Source organism: Ambystoma mexicanum, chromosome 11 (assembly GCF_040938575.1).
Source record: "Ambystoma mexicanum isolate Mex_15411 chromosome 11, UKY_AmexF1_1, whole genome shotgun sequence".
Taxonomy (NCBI): Eukaryota; Metazoa; Chordata; class Amphibia; order Caudata; family Ambystomatidae; genus Ambystoma; species Ambystoma mexicanum.
In genome coordinates, this window is record NC_090934.1 from 1,050,303,176 (window position 1) to 1,050,321,954 (window position 18,779).

Sequence of the window (18,779 nt, forward strand, 5' to 3'; positions counted from 1 at the left end):
AGGCCATTGGTTACTGTATATATGTTTGCTAGATTAGTGTTGTGTTGGTTTTGTTATTACAGCTGAATATTTAATTTGTATTTTACTGAAAAGGAGATATATATATACACACACACACACACACCTCTTTAATATACACCTGACAGAGTAATGTGTGGTATTGTTTGCTGTGTGTGCTCATTGTGGGCTTTTGATCACCCTCTCCCCTTCTGAGACCTAGTTTTGACAGCAGCCAATGCTACCGTGATTGGTTTGGCTTGTCCCGAAGGTTACCCTGTTCCAAGAAACTAGGCTGGCCTTCTGAACTTCTGCCCAAGATACAGAGGCTGGAGGTACAAAAAATGGCTGGAGGTACAAAAAATACCGAAGTGGCTTTGTCCTGTACAGAAAAGTCAGGAAAGCAGAAGGACCAGCAAGAATCAATGGTGGGTTTGGAAACGGAGCAGAGAAGGTGGATATAGTTAGGTTTGTCAGATCAGGAGGTTGAGACAATCCTGCATTCCAAGTGACTGCCCACCATTAAGGCCTATGCAAAGCACTAGGCAAGTTTCAGTGCATGGTGCACCATAAATAGAATACATCTTACAGTTAATTCAAGATGGATTTGAAAAGGGTATGGCAATATCTTCCCCAAGTGCTCCATGGGCAGCAATTATGGCTCAGAGGTGATGGGGAGTCAAAAATTGTAGGGAAGAATTTAATGGGTAGACAGTCGAAGTTGTCTTATCCAGGGCTATGCCACATAGGGGCTCCCTGCTCTGGCATCTACTGTTAGTCCTGCAGTCATTTTAGCTTGTGCCTTTTGAATCCACACATATTTAGTTTGACACTAAAGGAGTCATTGCCATCACATCAGCGCAAATAGTGATGTTTGAGGCTTCCTTAGAATACAGTGCAAGGCATTTGTATTTTGATGCGACTGTGCCAAAGGTAACATTGAAATTTCCTAGGTTACAAGATGTGATTCATCCTCGTTTTTTCTAGGACAGTATAAAAATTTAAAAAATTAAAAGAAAATCAACCACTGAAAGGTGAAGCATGGCATTACAGCGATGTAAAAAGGCCATCTTGGAGTATCCAGTGATGAATGATTGCTAAGGAGATAAGACAGCCTGCTAACTTTGTGGGCTCGAATGAAGGCATCAGTAGTGAGGATTAGCTATTGGATTAAACATGGTAATCTCTATGACATGTAAGGCAGCAGGGTTGCATCTGGTGGATTGCATAAAGGACAGGTCAACAGGAGGAATGCGATCCTCCTCGTTGGATGCGGACGGTGGGGAGGGTGGGGTCTAACGCAGGAAATCTGCAAGGCAGCTACGCGGCATGATCCAAACACTTTAAAGATTACACATTGAATGTAGACATGGGTCGTGGTCTAGGAGCTCTCAAATCTGGTATTCACTGAGCAATCTCGTGTCAAAGAGGTAAAGAGGAGCAAAAGTGAGCTAAGTGTTGGTATGTTCATTCGCCCACCCAACATATGCCACTTTGCTATGCATAAGGCCAAGTACTGGGACAAGGAAGAGGGATGTGGAAGTAATAGCAGGATTGCATACCAGTAATTACCCCCCTAGTGCTACTCCTCGTCACAGTACGAGCATCCCTCTTCACCGATGCAGTGTGTGGATGGCCCATTACCCTACTTAGAAATCCAAACGAGATTGCGGTATTAAGGAGGCATACCTCAGGGTAAAGGAGGCGTGGTATGAAAAAAGCTGAAGAGGGCTCCTGGCAGGGAGGTGAGGCCTCAAAGGTAAATAGTGTGACGAGGAAGACTAGGAGTAATTGAGATTAGCATAATTTATTCCACCATAGTACGTTACTGGGATTATACTTTGCACAGCTGACATTTGCATGGCCTCCAGCAATGTTCCATCCAATTTATTTTTTTTCTCAAAGTTCATAAATGGTTGGCTTTTGAGCACACAATTTTCCATGCGCACAACTGATAAATAAGCGATTTAGTGACCTGAAGAGAGTTTGGAAGAAAATGTCCCTTTCCCCAACCACTGCATTTTACAGCACGCTTCCCAAAATGATAGACTTAAAAAAAAATGTTTTACATCTGATTATAAAGAGAGAACAACCAGTTCAAGACCGATCAGTCACAGTTCCTAGCAACTCATATGCAAAGAAAGAGAAGTCTATGCATAAAATAACATTGTATGCTCAGAATAAACAATAGGTTTAGTTGTGGTTATTCATTTGTCAACATTGCTCAGACAAAGCAGAAGAGGTTTTATGCCATAAGAAAACACGCTCATCTGTATTACAAATATTAAATAAATATCGCGTTCAACTGATGTATCTGGCAGAAAACTCAGACGAAACATTATTTGCTAAGTAAAATAATGGAAAAGGAGTGTGCCAGAAAACATGCCAATACGTACTGCTGAAACATCTGACTTGGTTTTTTAAAGTTGCTGATTTGCAAGGAGTGTTCTCCTGTGCCCTTTTTCGCATCCATGTCTCCCCTACTGGTTTGTGTGCTAGGCTTCAATATTAGTTGACAAGGCTGTGTAAAAAGTGAGGGATTGTAGCAGTAAAATGCTCACTGGAAGATTTACACACTGTGACACCGTCCTCGGAGGAATGGCAGCTGACAGAGGAGGTCCAGTGGTCGGATCAGGAGTTTGACATAGGAAACATTGGGGACCCCAAAGACGCCGACAGTCATAAGAGTTGGACCAACTTAAGGGGCAGGCGAAGACAACGGAGCAAGAGCAATCTCCGGTGTTAGAACACCACGTGCAGGACCGCTTAGAAGTGCTGCCGAAACAGCATGAACCGCCGTCCAAAGAGAAAGCAATATATGTTTGTGTGTGTAGTGGGTTTTATGTGATGTTACATGTGCTGCAACCTCTGTTTTATTACATGAATTTTACATTAAAAAAATGTTGTGCTATACTGATCAGTAGTGTAAGGAAGGCATGGTATCAAATAGTGAAGACAGACGCAAGTGATCACAGTTTAAGGGTGTTTATTGAACTTCAATGGGTTGGTTGAATGCTGATCTCCATCTAATCCTAAATCCAAGGATGGGAGCAAGCTACGGCCATCAAATAATAACGCAGACCTTGTGGAGTCTGTCAAAATAAAAAGGACCTATACTAATAAATCTATAGCCAATCCTTACATCCAAATACAAAATGAGTGGGACAACAATGTAGGCAAAAGAAAAAAAAAAAAGTGTTCTAAAAATAATAAATCAGGATAGTTGAGCAGTTGGCTTCCCTTCCCCACATTTTCAGCACGGCACAAAGCGGCACGTTGGAGCTTCACACACTGGCTTCTTGGACACGAGGAAACAGTTCAAAGCATAGGTATCATGCTTTCTGCCAAAGTCTCTCTGCCAATGACAGTCTCTTATTGCACAGGGCCTTACGTAACAAACACCAAAGTTTCTTTCTCATCAGGATTTTCACATTCACAGGTTCACAATTGGTCTCCCTCGTTCGAGCTCAGATTCCTTTGTATCAAAAACCAAAGATTTTCGATTGTGCAATGGGTTTCGCTTAAACCGCCACAGGACCACTTTGATTCACACCAATTCTTATTCTTGATCTTTTACTTTCGCTTCTGCCACTTCTCGGTTGAATATCTTAGAGACCTTCGATTGAGCACACTTGCGGTGCTGGATCACTCTTTACGAATATTTTATCTTCCTTGCTACAGTTCAAACATCCATCAGCCGTTAGGCTGTCCTCTCATCTTTCATCACACGCGTACATCAATCTTTTTCCTTACTCTCTGTATACAATGTTGCCGCTTGCAACCTTGACTTCAACACAGACCGGCCTTGCATCGGTTTTCCCCAACTCACGGGCTGTATTTATCTTTCTTTGATCTTGAAGCCAAGAACGGTACCAAGGCGGCTGCTGCTTCTCTCCTACTCCATCAGTCGTACAGGAGTGCCTCAGGTATCTCCGACGCACGATACAGGATTCTCCGGTCTGGTTTCTTGGCCTTATGCTCTGAAATCCAAAAGGTGTCCAGAAAGTAACTGCTTTCTGCCGGAAAGGTCAAGAGCATCTCCCTCCTTGTGCACCCTTCATGGTTTGCCATCTTTCTTGCCTTGTGTAGCTGCCGTCTCGAAACTTCAGTTCCTTCATGTGCTTTGCCTCGCTCAGAGTGTGCTCTCGTGCTCCTCCTTTTATCTGTGTGGGGAAGTTTAATGGGAGTCAGGTGTAAATGATTACCATCAATTGCCTGACCATAGTAGCGGGACATGTCAGGTACACTGCTCGGGTGTGTGTGTCTTTTCCCAGAGCAGGCTGTCTGTGTGAATGTGTTCGTGTAGGAAAAGGGGGGGGGGAAGAGTTTCCATATAGGATGGGGTAAAGGTGTTGCAGGGAAGAGAGGGATACTGTGTCTCGCCACAAGGTGTCCCACTCCCGGTTGAAGCCCACCCTTCATGACTAACCTAACGTAGGTCAATTTCATTTGTCCACAGCTAAAAGTATCGTTGAGAGAAGACAGAAATACCAGCTATCACAAACCTTTTACTATCATTAGTCAAGCCACAACGGCAGCACGTTAAGGTCAGTAGGTTTTTAATTTAAATCAGAACCTAACATTATTTAGAATATGACGAGTTAACACTGGTATACTCACTATATCCTACACTTAACTTTTAGGAATTCATAGAACTCTTGAACTGTCCGCACCTGATGAAGGGTAGAATTACCCAAAATGCATTGTGTAGAGACACGATTTACAATTGAGGACACCTATCTGTATATCAGAAAACCTCTCACCAATGGACACAGAACTACATTGTTCTTGTCTGAATTAACCTATTTTGTGCACTACTTATTCATGCATTTGATTTTTGGAAATGTATTTTGTTATTGTGTACTAACAATTATTATACAAAGTAGAATTATTTGATGCACCGGGATCGATATTATTTGACACAAAGACTATTTTGAAAGCGGTTTGATTTAACTTACATTTATGTATTTTGACACTATTAAAATTGGTATTTTTATATTAACAGATTTAGCATTGTTTTTGCTATAAAAGTGTGCACAGAGCTCAGGTTCCACTGGTCAGGTGAAACCCACCATTTTTGTTCTGATAAATCGATCTTGTAGCCCAAGTTCAGCATCTGTGGCACCTAAATATTATTGATTTATGCAATCGAAGTAAACCTACATTGGAATTACAAAACAGAGGGGGGTCTAACACAGCCCATTGACTTGTTCGTGGGTGAATGGCCCCTGGGAGAGTCTCAACCAAGTCTTTAGCTCACTGTTCTTTTCACAGAGAAAAATTTTACCCCACACATCAGTCTTTGTCCTGCCCAGGGGCAGCCCAGCACCGAAATGCTAGGCAATTCTCCTCTGAACAAGAGTACCACAGCAACCCCATACACGTTTCAGCCTAGTTGGGCCTCATCAGTGAGGTGAAGCTGTGTCTCTCTAAGAGCAGTGAGCATTGCCTGGCATCTCTTCTTGGAATATTTTCTCAGCCAAGGATATTTTGAAATTGAGCCCGTTTATATCTGTACAACACCATGTGGGTTACGAATGTAGTAATGTATCAGAATTCAGGGTTGAGTTACAACGGATGGTAACCTTTGTTATGGTTCAGCTTTGAGACTACAGTTGCCCCTTTGAGTAGATTGATCAAGTCTTTAATTCTGGGTTCTTTGTGCATTTTCCTCTGTATGCTTCATTTGGCCGTCGCAGGTGTACAGTGTCTTATGGACCCTTACACTTTCTTCTTTGGAACAGGCACCGTCAGGAAACCCAGGGAGTAGGTCCTAGTACTTGCTCGATGAGGGTTTGATCCAGCAAAAGGCAGATTTCTTCCTCCACAGGCCACAGTTCCGATTGATGCAGCAATGTGCAGTCACACTTTGCCATTACATATCTTGCCCAGACCCTTGAACAACATGGGGAATACTTTCACCATATCGCCATCTTGAGCTAGGTATTTGTGTGCCATGATGTGGTATACATGTACACCAGCACTGTATCCATTGCAGTCTTAAAACTCATTAGGCACCCGCTGTTTCAGTGGTGAGCATGTGCAACTATGCATGCCGAATGAGGTGTGCAACCATACTGCTGCAAACATGCCTTTGCGAGGTAATGGCGTGTTTGATCCATATTGAGAGATGTCCACGGATGAAGGTTTTAGTTTTGGTTGATAGGGAAGGTTTTGGTACGCCTCTTTGCTCAGTACCTGGACAGCCGCGCCAGTGTCAATCAGGAATTCTGTTGGTGTGTTATTGACCTGTAGTACTAGCGTGGGAATGTGTTCCTTGGCAATTTCATTGACCAGTGTCCACATTTAGTCTCTTTTCCTCTAATCAGCAAGCAAGTACGAGTCACTCCCTGATTGAGATCTAACTTCTATGTATCTTACATTCCTTCTTGTCCATTGCAAACTCCTCCTTTCAAGGGATCAAGAAGTTCTTGTTGACAGGTACTTGTCACCTTTACCTTCTGGCTGGCATTATTTTCTGCGTTCACAGCTCGGTTTGCGGTCATCCGATTGATATTTCAAGTGTCTTCTTCCACCTCTTGGTGATGTGCCTTGTAATGTTGGTACCAGGGAATTTCTGCATACTGCTCAAATGATAGTCCGCTCCACATTTTCCTAGTGCTGAGCATGTGCCGTCATGAGGTAATTCCTACCCACACCTGAAGCATGTTTTGTCTGATTTCTTGGCACCCTCACCTTGAGCGGGTAGGCACACTCCAAAAAATAAAAAACAGGGAGCAAAAATATTCCCAACAAAAAATGAGAAACACATCACATGTACCCCTGCTTCCACTCACACAGCTCCATGGATATGTCGGGACCAGGAGTGCATGTAGTTCCAGAGTAAGAAATAGCTTTATTACTGCCTGATCGAAATAAGTAAACATGTATCCTTTAATGTATATGAATAATTAGGTGCAAAGAACTAATTACTGCAAAAACAGTTCTGTTTCCCAGTTTAAACATTTTTACTCGCTTAAAAATACTCCCATTGGGAATTGGACTTAATTTTTACTCCCTAAAAAATCATTTTACTTCCAACTTTAAGAAATAGGGAGTAAAATACTCCCACTTCCGAAGCGTATCTGGAGCACTGTCCCCGATGATCGCACCGGCACCATCATTGAAATGCCCTACTCAGACATCTTAATAGCACCTATCCATTTGCTCCATGGTCGACATCCAGTTTATGCTCAAACTAGCCTCCCTCGTGTTATCCTATTGTGCTCCGCTGACATGTGCCTCAGGGTAGCTCACCTCGCACTGCAGATCACTGCACCGGCACCTGCCTCTCAGCTTGCGCCTGTGGACCACGCATTGCACAGGGATTTATCCTAGTTGCGCGGGCGGAATCAGGGGGCTGTCTTGGTTGCCATTGTGATGTTGCCGGATCAGATAATGAGGGCCAACAGCATCAATCGGGCGATGAATGCAAAAGACGGGAGGCCACACTGATGCGTCTTGTCACAAATGTATTTATAAACTGAGGACTTCCCACCCCCCCCACGTTACTTCCCCTCTTACCTACCTGACCTCCACCACCAACAAAATGAGGGCGATTGCCAACATGACAGACCCAAACACACAGCAGTCACAGTAATACATAGCTACGGTTTCTATTAAAATTACATAACCATGTGATGGTTACCAACTCGCCACATACAAGAATGGTTGGAGAGGCTTTGGGGAATGATTTCAGGAAGCTTGTGGGCCCCCGTTGCTGTGAGAGAATTAAAGTCTCAACCACCCATGCAGTGAATACAGTATAATGGAGAAAAGGTGGTTAATAGTAATCAATTATCACAAGACGGACAACCAGGAGAGAGCTGAAACACTAAACGGTGACTGAAATGGACCGGTTTCAGCTCCTCGTTCGCTGCTGTCTCGCGATTATTCCTTCCTTGCCAGCAAGGGGCTAATGTAGAGAAAAAAGTACCAGAGGCACGAGACACCCTAAAGGGCTAAAACAAATACAGCATGTAATGTGCGCACTATGGCGGCCCGCCCTGGTGGCGGGCCGCACCAGATGACAGGATCACCAGGGTTACCAATAATGTTGAGTGCTCGCAGTCGACGAACAGCAGGGGACACCCTACAACATACAGATCACTGGACATATTACCTTGGCTGGGGGCACCCAGTAGACGGCAGCCTCGGCTCTGGGGGCACCCAGGCTGGGGCTGATGCACCAAGCCGTGGTCACAAGGCAAACAAAGACCAATAAACGACAGACACGAGTTGCAACTTCCTGGGACTCTGCTGCACTGCCTCTCATGTGCCAGCAGAGCACCTTTTATATAGACTATCCATTACAACGTCACAACTCAGTCTCTTAAAGAGCCCATTCACCCACAGTTAAGTTGGCCAAACGCCACCTCCCTCCTTTATTATAGCAAAACCAAACCACACCAAAACATAACACGACCCTTTAACCGGGCCAATAAATGTGGTGCATTCCAGTCCACACACCACTCCCATCAACTGCTCAATCACTGCAAACAATGGTGCATCCTAGTCCGCGCACCCAGTGTAGTCTCAGTGGCTAGCGTTGGGATCAGAAAATGCCTGGATCAAACTGGCCCCTTGAGCTGCCACAGGACAGAGAGAACACATTCTCCTAATGTTCACCCTAGGCATACTTGTATCATCTCCTCCTTTGCTCTTCTTCCACCTGGACCACCGCTACTTTGGGGGGCTTCTTTTGACATACCTCCTGCTGATGGCTCGACCATGCTGGCCGGTGTTGTGGCTGGACACACCCTTGCGAAATGGTCCTCCTTTCCGCACCTTCCACATAGGTCCTTTAGCCGGGTACTCCTGCGCACGTGGATGGTCCCATCCACACTGAAGGCATACTGTGACACCAAACCCTCTCCTTGGCCACTCCCCTCTAATTGTTGGCCTGCCTCCTTACCATCTGCCTATGGCCGACATCTCCTCCAAATTCACTTGTTGAAGGTGCGTCTTCAGCTTGAGCTGCTGCCTGGATAGGTCCATCGCTGATGCACGCACCTCCGCCAACTCCAGGGCGCGGCACAGTTCCATGATTCGGTCAAGGCCCAGCTCTGGCTCCCCGAGGACCCTTTTTCAAAACTTCGCCGAGCTACAGCCGTAAATTATCCGAGCCCTGATCTCGTCATCCTCGAAGATGCCAGGGCGCAAGACAGCATGATTCCCCGAAGCTTGCCATGAAATGTGTTGAGGCTATCCCCTTCCTCTGGTCTCGCACATCTCATCCTGAACCGTTTATAATCCCGACTGACCATGTGCATAAAGTACTTATTCAGTGCTGCAATGGCTGCATCATATGACTAGTGTAACGCTCACCTGATTCTCGCAGAGGCGCCGGTCTTGACTGGGCGACTACCGTATCTTCGAAGGTGATGTGTAGCACCCGGTTGGCTCTTTGGGCTGGACCTCTGTGCACTGTATGCCTGACTTCAAGAGTAAGATGTCTGCAGATAGAAAATATGGGATTAATGAACTGGGGTTATTGGGGTGTCCCTATCTCTTTCCTTTTTTGCTCTCCTGTAGACCCCCAAAGGTTAACGCTCTCACCTTAGGTAAGTGAATGCCGAGCTCTCCATCTGCCTCGGGGCAGGGTGCTGTAACCAGTTTCTTCACTGGATCGGTGGCGCAGGCCTCTTGACTTCAGAGGACTGCTGTCCGTCGTTTACTGCACGAACGGTAAGTTTCGAGTAATTCTATTGTCTTTAAAGTCTTTAGTAATGATGTCTCTTGTTTTGCAGGTTCCGGCGATGGCGGATGACGGGCTGAAGTGAGTTGAAGATGGAGTCCGTGCGATGAATAGAAGCGCCTGGAAGCACCTAAGTAAGCGCTTGTTGCCTGCTTCACGATGCGCTCTAACTGTCTTTTATTTTGCAGGTACGAGTTCGGAGCGGCTGCAGGGTGCCGGAATACCCGCTGGGTTAGAGTAATGGCAAGTGAGTATTAAAGTTCCCCAATGTCTTTAAACGCACCTTGTTTTGTCTTTCAGATGCAGGATGCAGCGCCGAAGGCCTCCGGAGCGTGCGAAGAGTTGGTAAGCTTTTGTCTTTCAGATGCCGGAATGCATTGTGAAGACCTCCGGAGCGCACGAAGAGCAGGTAAGCCTTTGTCTTTCAGATGCCGGAATGCTAACCTGTTCTTTCTTGTCTTTATAGGTGTTGCTGAAGACTGGATTCAGGGTGGTAAGCCTTTTTCCTTAGGCCCAGGATCCGATGCAGAAGACACGATGAGCGTTCTGCTGCAGAGGATGCAGAATAACGCAAAGCAAGATTCATCCACCGGGTGTGGTTTAAATAGCCTCCTGTAGTGCTTAGATGTCTCCTTCCACAGCCACGCCTTGGTAAGAAAAGAGTTCCTGCTTTCCAGAAGAGTTCCAGTGTTCTGAATCTAGGGAGTGGCTCCTGCCCCACCCAACAGGAAAAGTAGTTCCAAACAGAAGAGGATCAGAGGCTCAGCTGGCAGGCAAGTAAGCAGCATTGTCTGCTGCAGGTAAGTCCACCCAAGCATTATGAGCCCGGCGCTTCCAGCGCTGGGACTGGGCATATTTATGAGCCTGGTGCCACTGGCACCAGGACTGGGTCCAAAAGGTCCCAATTGGGACTGGTTGGCCCTCGGAACCTGGGTTATGGATCTGCTTCCAAGGGAGTTGGGAAAACCCTGACCTTTTGGAAGCAGAGATCATGACAACTAGTCTCTGGGCCGCAAGGTCTTAAAGACCCTCTGGACGGCCGGGCAGGCTAAGTATAGGAGGGTTGGCCGTTTCACCCTGTCCTTGACTTAGACAGCCTCGAAATACAGCTTGAGGTTTTCCACCCACACCGTCCACCAGGGTCCTAGACTGGCAGGTGCACCCACACCATCAAAGGGATACAGGGGTGCCGTCTGGGCACCGGAGCGGGCACACAAGAGCCTGCTGCGCCTTCACCGCCACAAGCCCAGAGTTCTTCCGGCCAGGCCCCTTATTGCCAGGGGCCGCCGCAGGGCCTCAGCAGTCTCATCACTCACCACTGTGGGCCTGGTTGATAACAGGCCACGCCTCCACTTCCCAGCCTCAGCGACCGCCGCCTCCACCTCACACGTGGCACCAGCCGACCCGTGCTACAACAAAGCACAGGGCCCTGGGCCAACTGCAGCACCAGCGGCCGACACCGCTTTTTTGTCACCGTGGGCACCAGGCAGCCTGCACTCCAGCAAGGTGCGGGGCCGTGGGCCACCCTCCTCGTCACCAATGTGGCAGCTATCCTCCTGTCCCGGGAGGATAGCTCAGCGGCAGCATGCGCGTCTTGGAAGCAAGACGACACGAAGCAACAACGTTCGATCCACGGGTCTGCGCTTAGAAACCTCTGGGTGTTTAAGCGCGTTATAAATACGTAACTAAGAAAAAAAAAAAGTACAATTACACAACTAATTCCTGTAACAGCGCCTCGATGCCTGCGGGCTGTGTGAGCGCTATATAAATGTAAAATAAAATAAATAAAAACCACCAGTCACCAGGGCAGGCTGCACCAGATGCCAGGATCACCCGGCTTACCAATAATACTGCAGGTTCACAGTAGACAAACCCCAGGGGGGCACCCTCCAACATCAGGATCACTGGACGTTTACTTTGGCTGGCGGCACCCAGCAGACCACGGCCTCAGATCTATTGGCAGCCAGGCCGGGGCTGCTGCACCAGGCTGTGGTCACACGGCAAACAAAGACCAATAAAAGACACAGACACAAGTTTCCACTTCCTGGGGCTCTGCTGCACCTCATGTGACAGCAGAGCCCTTTTATTTAGACGAGCCAAGACAACATCATGACTCATTCCCTTAAAGGAGCATTGCACCCACAGTTAAGCAGGCCATACACCACACGCACTGCAAAGTGCGCATTTAAGGACACTGATTACATTGCTGGCCATAAGACTTCTGACTGACAACACTGGGGAAGTTGCTAGAGATCCGCTGACGGGCCATTTCAACTGAAATAGGTGGAAGGTCCTGGCAATGTCCCTGACTGACCACATAGCTTGTTGGGGAAACTCAACTGCGCGCCCCCCCCTCACCCCCACCTACCTACCTACCCCAATGTTATTGAATAAGCGATGCCCTTTTCCCCGAGATTGTAAACACGAGTTTCCCGCTTGACATCCCACATGTACATGCTGTCCTGTAAATTCTTCACTTAGAAAAGATAAAGTGCACAACCACTGCAATGGAGAACGTAACACGTCGTTCCAACAAAATTCCTACAGCAGTAACTATGGCCCACCCACATGGAACCGAGAGAGGGATTCACAAAATTCGAGGACAGGTTCGAATACCTGCTGCATCAACTCCGCCACCTCCTCTTGTATAGCCGTCTTGACTTGCGAAATTACCGCCGGTCTCTGTAGGCACACTGCTCCGACCAACTGCCAGGGACAGCGGCCACCATCCGCGGCCAAGGCAACCAAGCATCGGTAATCCGAGGTGCGCAAAATTGGCTGAAAACGGCAGGAGAGAATACCAGTAAGTAACCTCCGCATGGGCGTCGCCATCTCTGCACAGACGGGGCCAGCCACCAGACCGGGGCATAGTAAAGGGACTAGGATGTCGGGTGCCCTCAATGATATGGAAAAGCAAACCGTCCATCTTGGAAAGTTGCTCACTGCGTAACAACTTGATGTAATCACCAAAACAGAAGGTTAATGAATACAATGTGCTTTGTAAATGTGCATTCTTTTTAAATCTGTTAAAATAACAAAACTTCATAGCTTCTTTTCAGGTAAAAGAGAAAATTTTTGATAAATATTAGTTTTATATTATATATACTTTATTGTTATAATAAATCAATTTGTAAAAGAAATCATAAACGCGAAACCGTGTGCACTGCTTGTTCCTTTTATATGGAACTCTACCTCTTAAAGAGCCCTACTTTAATTTCTTCCTCGGAGCTGCTACACAAGGCGCTGCCGTTCTTGACCTTTCGGGTATTCTCAACCAGATGAAAGGACAACAAAAAGTTTCCCCTATGCACGTAAATATAACGCCATATATGAGAGTTGCTATTTGGCGAGCACACACACCAACGAAGAACAATAATTGCAGGAATCGAAGAGACCATTTTCTACAGTACAGCTCTTATTTTACGAGAACGGGTTGCTTTATTTAAACAGTATTTTAAAATTAAGTGTACAGAAAATATATTTTGTGTGAAAGGAGGGTCAGTGTTTTCTGTTTAAAATACCATTAAAAACTGTATTAATAATAGCGTAGAACTATTTGCTTTTAGTAGTTAGAGGCAGATTTCTTTGGACGACAATTGGCAAAAGGTCATGGTGTTCACTTGAGTTTGAAGTAACAGCGTTGCCGGCTTAGTCCTTTCTCTATGTCCCTCCTCTATGTCACCAATCGTGGTGCTAGGACAGGTTGACTGAGCTGACATCCAGTGGAGCAGAGTCCTCTCCAATGAAGTAAAAATTACCAATTTGCTACTGTGTTTGCAGCGACCGTCTTCTCGAAGGAGGAACTCCTGAAAAACGTCCCGATGCAGTCGTTCGTTCCTGCTACTTTTAGACAGCTCCTTTTTCCTGGGAGGTTCACTAGCACTGTTGGGTAAGTTGGTAAAGTCTTGTGTGTGGTTATTATAATAGTTGCTTGCCACAAAGTACAGTAGTAAAGCTTTCATAACGCAGCTAAATTCGTGCGTCACCCATTAGTCACCAGTCTTGCTTCAGTTCTGTACACCGTACATCAGTTCAGGGCCTTCTTAAGCATGTTTGGGGGCTCTGGTTACTGACACCCCCCCTGCACCCAACCAAAGGAATTAAGGGATGCAGAATATGTGGTTGCACACACCCTCCCTCCCCTCGTCGTTGCCACAACACATAAATTGATATGTGGCCTTGCAGCAATCAACATAAGCATGTGTACTGTGATGTGCTGCCCCTTTAATGACAAGGAGTCCCTGCTAAATGCTCGTGTGTATGTCACTTGGCTGTGACCATGTTGATAAAAAGGATGAGCAGTTTCCCGCCCATCAGTCTGTTCCATTGGATGGACTCCTGCCTGCTGTATCTTTGTTTTTGTGCTGGGCACCTATGAATTCGAGTATTGCTGTTCGTGGCTGTTAATTGTTTTATATCCATTGATGCTTGTCGTGTTTTATCTTGTGAAGGAAAAGGAGTCGGATGTGCTGCCCCTTTAATAGTATGGAGTCCCTGTTAAGGGCTTGTGTGTATGTCATATGGCTGTGACCTTGTTAGTAAAAAGGATGAGCTGTTTTCCGCTCATCAGTCAGTTCCATCAGACTCCTGCCTGCTGTGTCTTTGTTGCCGCGCTGCACAGCATCACAGGCAGAGGGTGTGCTCCTTCAGAGCCCCCCCACGTGGCAGTGCCCCCGCGAGGCAACACTGCCCCTATTGTAATTAGCAGAACCCCTGCTGGCCATCCGTGGTTGTGTGCACAATGGCCTGGGTGTCCCCAGGCCATGATCCGACCGTGTACTTGCAGCCCTACAGGGTGATCCCTGCACCTGGGTATGTTGGCTGGGTGCCCCCAGCAGCTGCGTGTCTGGACCCGGTGCCTCCGAGGTCCAGACCTAGCAGGTACGTGCTTTCCCTTCTTCATTTTGCGGTAATCAGAATGATAAACAAGTAGCATTTCAAGGGCAACATTAGCAGTCCACGACAAGTGTACTTGTATTCTTTCATAGGTAAAGGACAATTTTCATTAATAGCAGCGACGAGGACTGTATAACGACCATAGTATAACTACAGGACACATATTGTATGAACAAGTTGCAAAAAATGTAATTGATAATGAAATTATAGAATTGATAGATGACTCTGATTAGCTGCCTCAAAGAATGCAAAAGTGCTCAAGCATGGATAGCGGAGACCAGCAGAAAGCAAAGAGAATAGCTTCGAAGCGTCTGGTTATCTTAAAACCAAAAGTTTCCCAGTCCCCGGGCCAACTGATGCCAAGCAAACACAACTAATTGAATTTAACTCTGTGCATTTGAAACAATTTATAAACATTAGGGCATAGTTACATTTTTTTAAAGCGTACAGACTCATAACAACTGGTTACAATTATATGTTAAAAGAGGTGATGGCTGGAAGGTTTGGAATTAATTCTAACCTCTGGCATTGCTCTGGGCAACCCTCCAAACCATTGTTCTTCGCCTGCCAAGATATTACAAAAGGGGAAACACCATATGCAAATCAGGCTTGGTCCAATCCCAAAAGGGGCAGTACAGCCCAAACTGCTTGGTCACATCCTTTCTGGACGAGGGACGTGGTGTGAAAGTGGGAATTCCTGATCTAGCCCTTCTCCTGAACTCTTCACATGGTGTGAGGAATCCTAAGATGTCGTCACTGTTACCGAAGGGGGAGCCACTTCTCTTGAGGCCAGGGAGGTGAGACCGCTACGCAATAGTCCGCCTGGGATGGTACTCAACATGTGGGCAAACCCACTTTGTGACCAGTGACAACCATATTTGGAGAACACAGTATCCCTAAATCCCCCAATCCCCACCTCTTCCTCCTTCTCCACTGCTACCCTCCTATGCCATGTATCTCTGTGAAACAGAACTAGAGAGTACTGCGACAAGGAGGATCTCTAGTGAGTTACAAGATCAGAACTCGATCAATGCTCGGACGAAGAGGTATGGTGCAATACCGAGTACCTACCAGAACCACTTTGCCCATTATAGTGGTTCTCAACAGCTGATTGGAAGAAGCTGAAAGGACTTGACCAGGTTTGAAGCTTGCCCTGGAGGAACTGCAAGACAGATTTCACTTCGGAAAGAAGGAAGGCAGAACAGGTATCCGAGCAAAAAGGAGGTTGCTGTCTAGCTGGTCCGGTGTGCAGGGACCGCACGGTGAACAGCAGGGAAGACACTACTGGTATCCCCGAAGTTCGGCCGCCGCAGAGGTGCGGTCCCAGGCCGAGAAGGAGGACGCAAGCACAGTAGAGCCGCTAGCCGACCGAAGCAAGCAGAAGAAGCCCCACCACAGCCAGCAGGTGCACAGGACGTCAGGGAACATCACGGCCCATGAAATAAAGTATGCTGATGAACGGGGAAGCACCAGGGGCCCTGTAAAGTGGCAGAGGCAGTGGGAACAGGCAGATAAACCCAAAGAGTCAACATGAATGGGCCTGGGAGCTGTATCCGTGTAAAGAGAATATTACTTGGAAGAACTGTGAACCAAGTTTGCCAGGCTACTGCTTTTAACCCACAGTGTGAGTCTGTGACCCGCACCCATGTAAAGAGAATACTACTTGGAAAAACTGTTAACCAAGTTTGGGTGGATGGTGCTGGAAACCCACTGTGCGAGTCTGGGACCTGCACCGATATAAAGTTATCTGTGAGAGTGACTTACGGGCATTACAGTACTTGGCAGGTGAGTAGCCCAAGTCTGTATGTGACACCACAGCTTGGGGAGTGCACCCCAGGCTATTCTTCGTTGCAGGAGGAAACCAGGTCTGCCAAGCAGGGTCAGGTTCCACCACAGCTTGTGGAGAGCATCCCAAGCTATTCTTCCTAGTTGCAGTACCTGGTGGGAGGAACCATGTCTGCCAACCAGTTTCAGGGACCCACCAACGCTTGGAGAGTGCATCCCAGGGTATTCTTCCTCATCGCAGTACCTAGTGGGAGGAATCAGGTCTGCCAACCTGGGTCAGGCACCCACCACAGCTTGGGGAGTGCATCCCAAGCTATTCTTCTTTGCCACATTATCTGGTGGAAGGAAACAGGTCTGCCAGGGACCCAGAGATCTAAAATGAAGCCTGAGAAAAGCCCAACAAGGGAACAGAGTTCTCCCCAACAATTGTTTGAACTTTGCAAAGAACCTGAACAAGTCTGGGGAAGGGGGATATTCCCCAATACTTAAGATTACCCCCTTTTTGGCTTAGAAAGTCCCTCTTTTAATTTTAGTTTAAACATAGAATGTGAGGGGCAGAGTTAGGGTTCTGACATTGGACATTGGGACTTTAGCTTTGGACATTGTGACACTAGTTTTTTCATTGGAGGCAGGGAAACCCCTCTTGGTGTTTGTGGGATAGGGTTTTCTTTTCCTTTTTGCACTTGAATATTCGTTTCTAATAATCACCATGACCCCTTCTGCGTCACTCTTACTTCTTCATCCTTACAATGGCTATTCACAGATTTCCCAAATGAATCACTCACTACACAGGAGACCGTCTGAGGACCTGGCTGTAGCACAGCCATTTCAATCAAAGGCTGGGTGCCAAATTCTGAATCCACGCACCAACGCCCAATTGGCCCCCTTTGTTGGATCATACATCTGAAAGTTATTTCAGTTGATACTTTGCAAAGAAAGAAAATCTATAAGGCCTTGTTGCAGATTTTGTGTTTTGGGTAAATGGACTATATATGTCTAGCTGGGAAAATAAGAGAAATTGTATTGAATCCATACAAATACAAACTGAAACACATGCATACCAACCACCAGTTTAAAGATGATTTTGAAGTAAATTGGAATTGCCGCCATAGTTGTTCAGTAAATGCCCCAAAACCTGCTTGATGGCACCTAAATCCAGTAGACTGTTTGTTGGTTTATAGTGACATTTTCGAACGTCACATTTTCGAAATGCCATTTTTTCGACAAAAAAAATGCAGAATTTTGATTTTTTTATTTTAACCAGTTTTATTTTTTATTTACCCTTTTTCTTTATTAACGAAACAAAAAAAAAAACATTTTTTTTCAGCATTTATGTGTCAACAAAATGGCATGTCGAAAATGTGTTTTCGAAAATATAACTGGATACCCTATTTGTTGTGGACTGGAATGATCTCCTGGTACTAGCCACATAGCTCACTAAATTCACACACATGGTGCGGAACATATCTGGAGTGGTGCTGTCAAATTGACTTCTGCAGTATTAGAGATGGAAGACCCAGAAGTTGGTACCTGGCTATGGGTGGTAGCCAAATTTGATGTAATATTATGGAATGTTAGGTATGGGCGGTAGATGGTGATCTAAACGGGCATGTTAAAAGATGCTGTTGGATCTGGAGGCACTTGGAGATGGTAACCTGGGGCATAGCAATGAGTGGGGTGAAGAACATTGGAAAATAACCCCCACACGTGTACATTGATTTTACCAAATGTTTTTGGCCATTGTGAAGTCTTCATTTATTTTTATTTTTTTACATTCTTATTTGTCTAATTTCAATTTAAATAAAGACAAATGATAGTTGGCGATTTTAATTTTAAAATAATATATTTGATGCTTTTGACTTGCGAGAGGACAGTGCTTATGGGATCCTGCCTTGTATTCTTCCTGATAACAGAAGAGATTATTGAGGGCTTTGCTTTCTTGCCTATGTACATGAGGTGGGGTGAGAGCCCTAAATGGCAGAGTGTTGTCAGATATTCCAGACAATTTAAACGAAAGAGGAGGAAAGAAAAGGAGTAGTGTGATTGATTGTTTTCTCTTTCCGATTTCCATCTTGCGGTCATAAAGAATATGACCAATGTTAACTGAAGATTTGGATTGTGATCAAACCCCCTAGCATATATACTGGGTTCTATCGAAAGGGGGGTCAACATTACATGTTAGATGAGTTTCTGATAACAGATGGGCACTTTAGTGGTCGGATGGTCACTTGAGAAAAAAGGTAAAATGGTCAATTGATGATCACCAATTTGTCTATGACCTAATTTCGTTTAACACTTATTGGGGATTATTAACTAGTCTGTGCTCCCCAGTGTTGAAGAATAGGCCAAGTTAAGGGATTCTGGAAAACGAGGCCCGCTGTGGTTGATATAATATACTATGCAG

General features: G+C 45.9%; 2 protein-coding genes across 2 annotated transcripts in view; one reads left to right on the top strand and one right to left on the bottom strand.

The window, feature by feature from the left end:
- MRPL46 (mitochondrial ribosomal protein L46) overlaps positions 1–12,569 on the bottom strand; it is a 97,629-nt gene extending 85,060 nt beyond the window's left edge. The window contains exon 1 of the mRNA XM_069624289.1: positions 12,311–12,569. Coding sequence (XP_069480390.1) covers positions 12,311–12,526 — 216 coding nt within the window. The 5' untranslated portion in view covers positions 12,527–12,569. The remainder of the gene's footprint in view (positions 1–12,310) is intronic.
- A 785-nt stretch (positions 12,570–13,354) lies between these two features.
- MRPS11 (mitochondrial ribosomal protein S11) overlaps positions 13,355–18,779 on the top strand; it is a 217,618-nt gene continuing 212,193 nt past the window's right edge. The window contains exon 1 of the mRNA XM_069624290.1: positions 13,355–13,583. Coding sequence (XP_069480391.1) covers positions 13,516–13,583 — 68 coding nt within the window. The 5' untranslated portion in view covers positions 13,355–13,515. The remainder of the gene's footprint in view (positions 13,584–18,779) is intronic.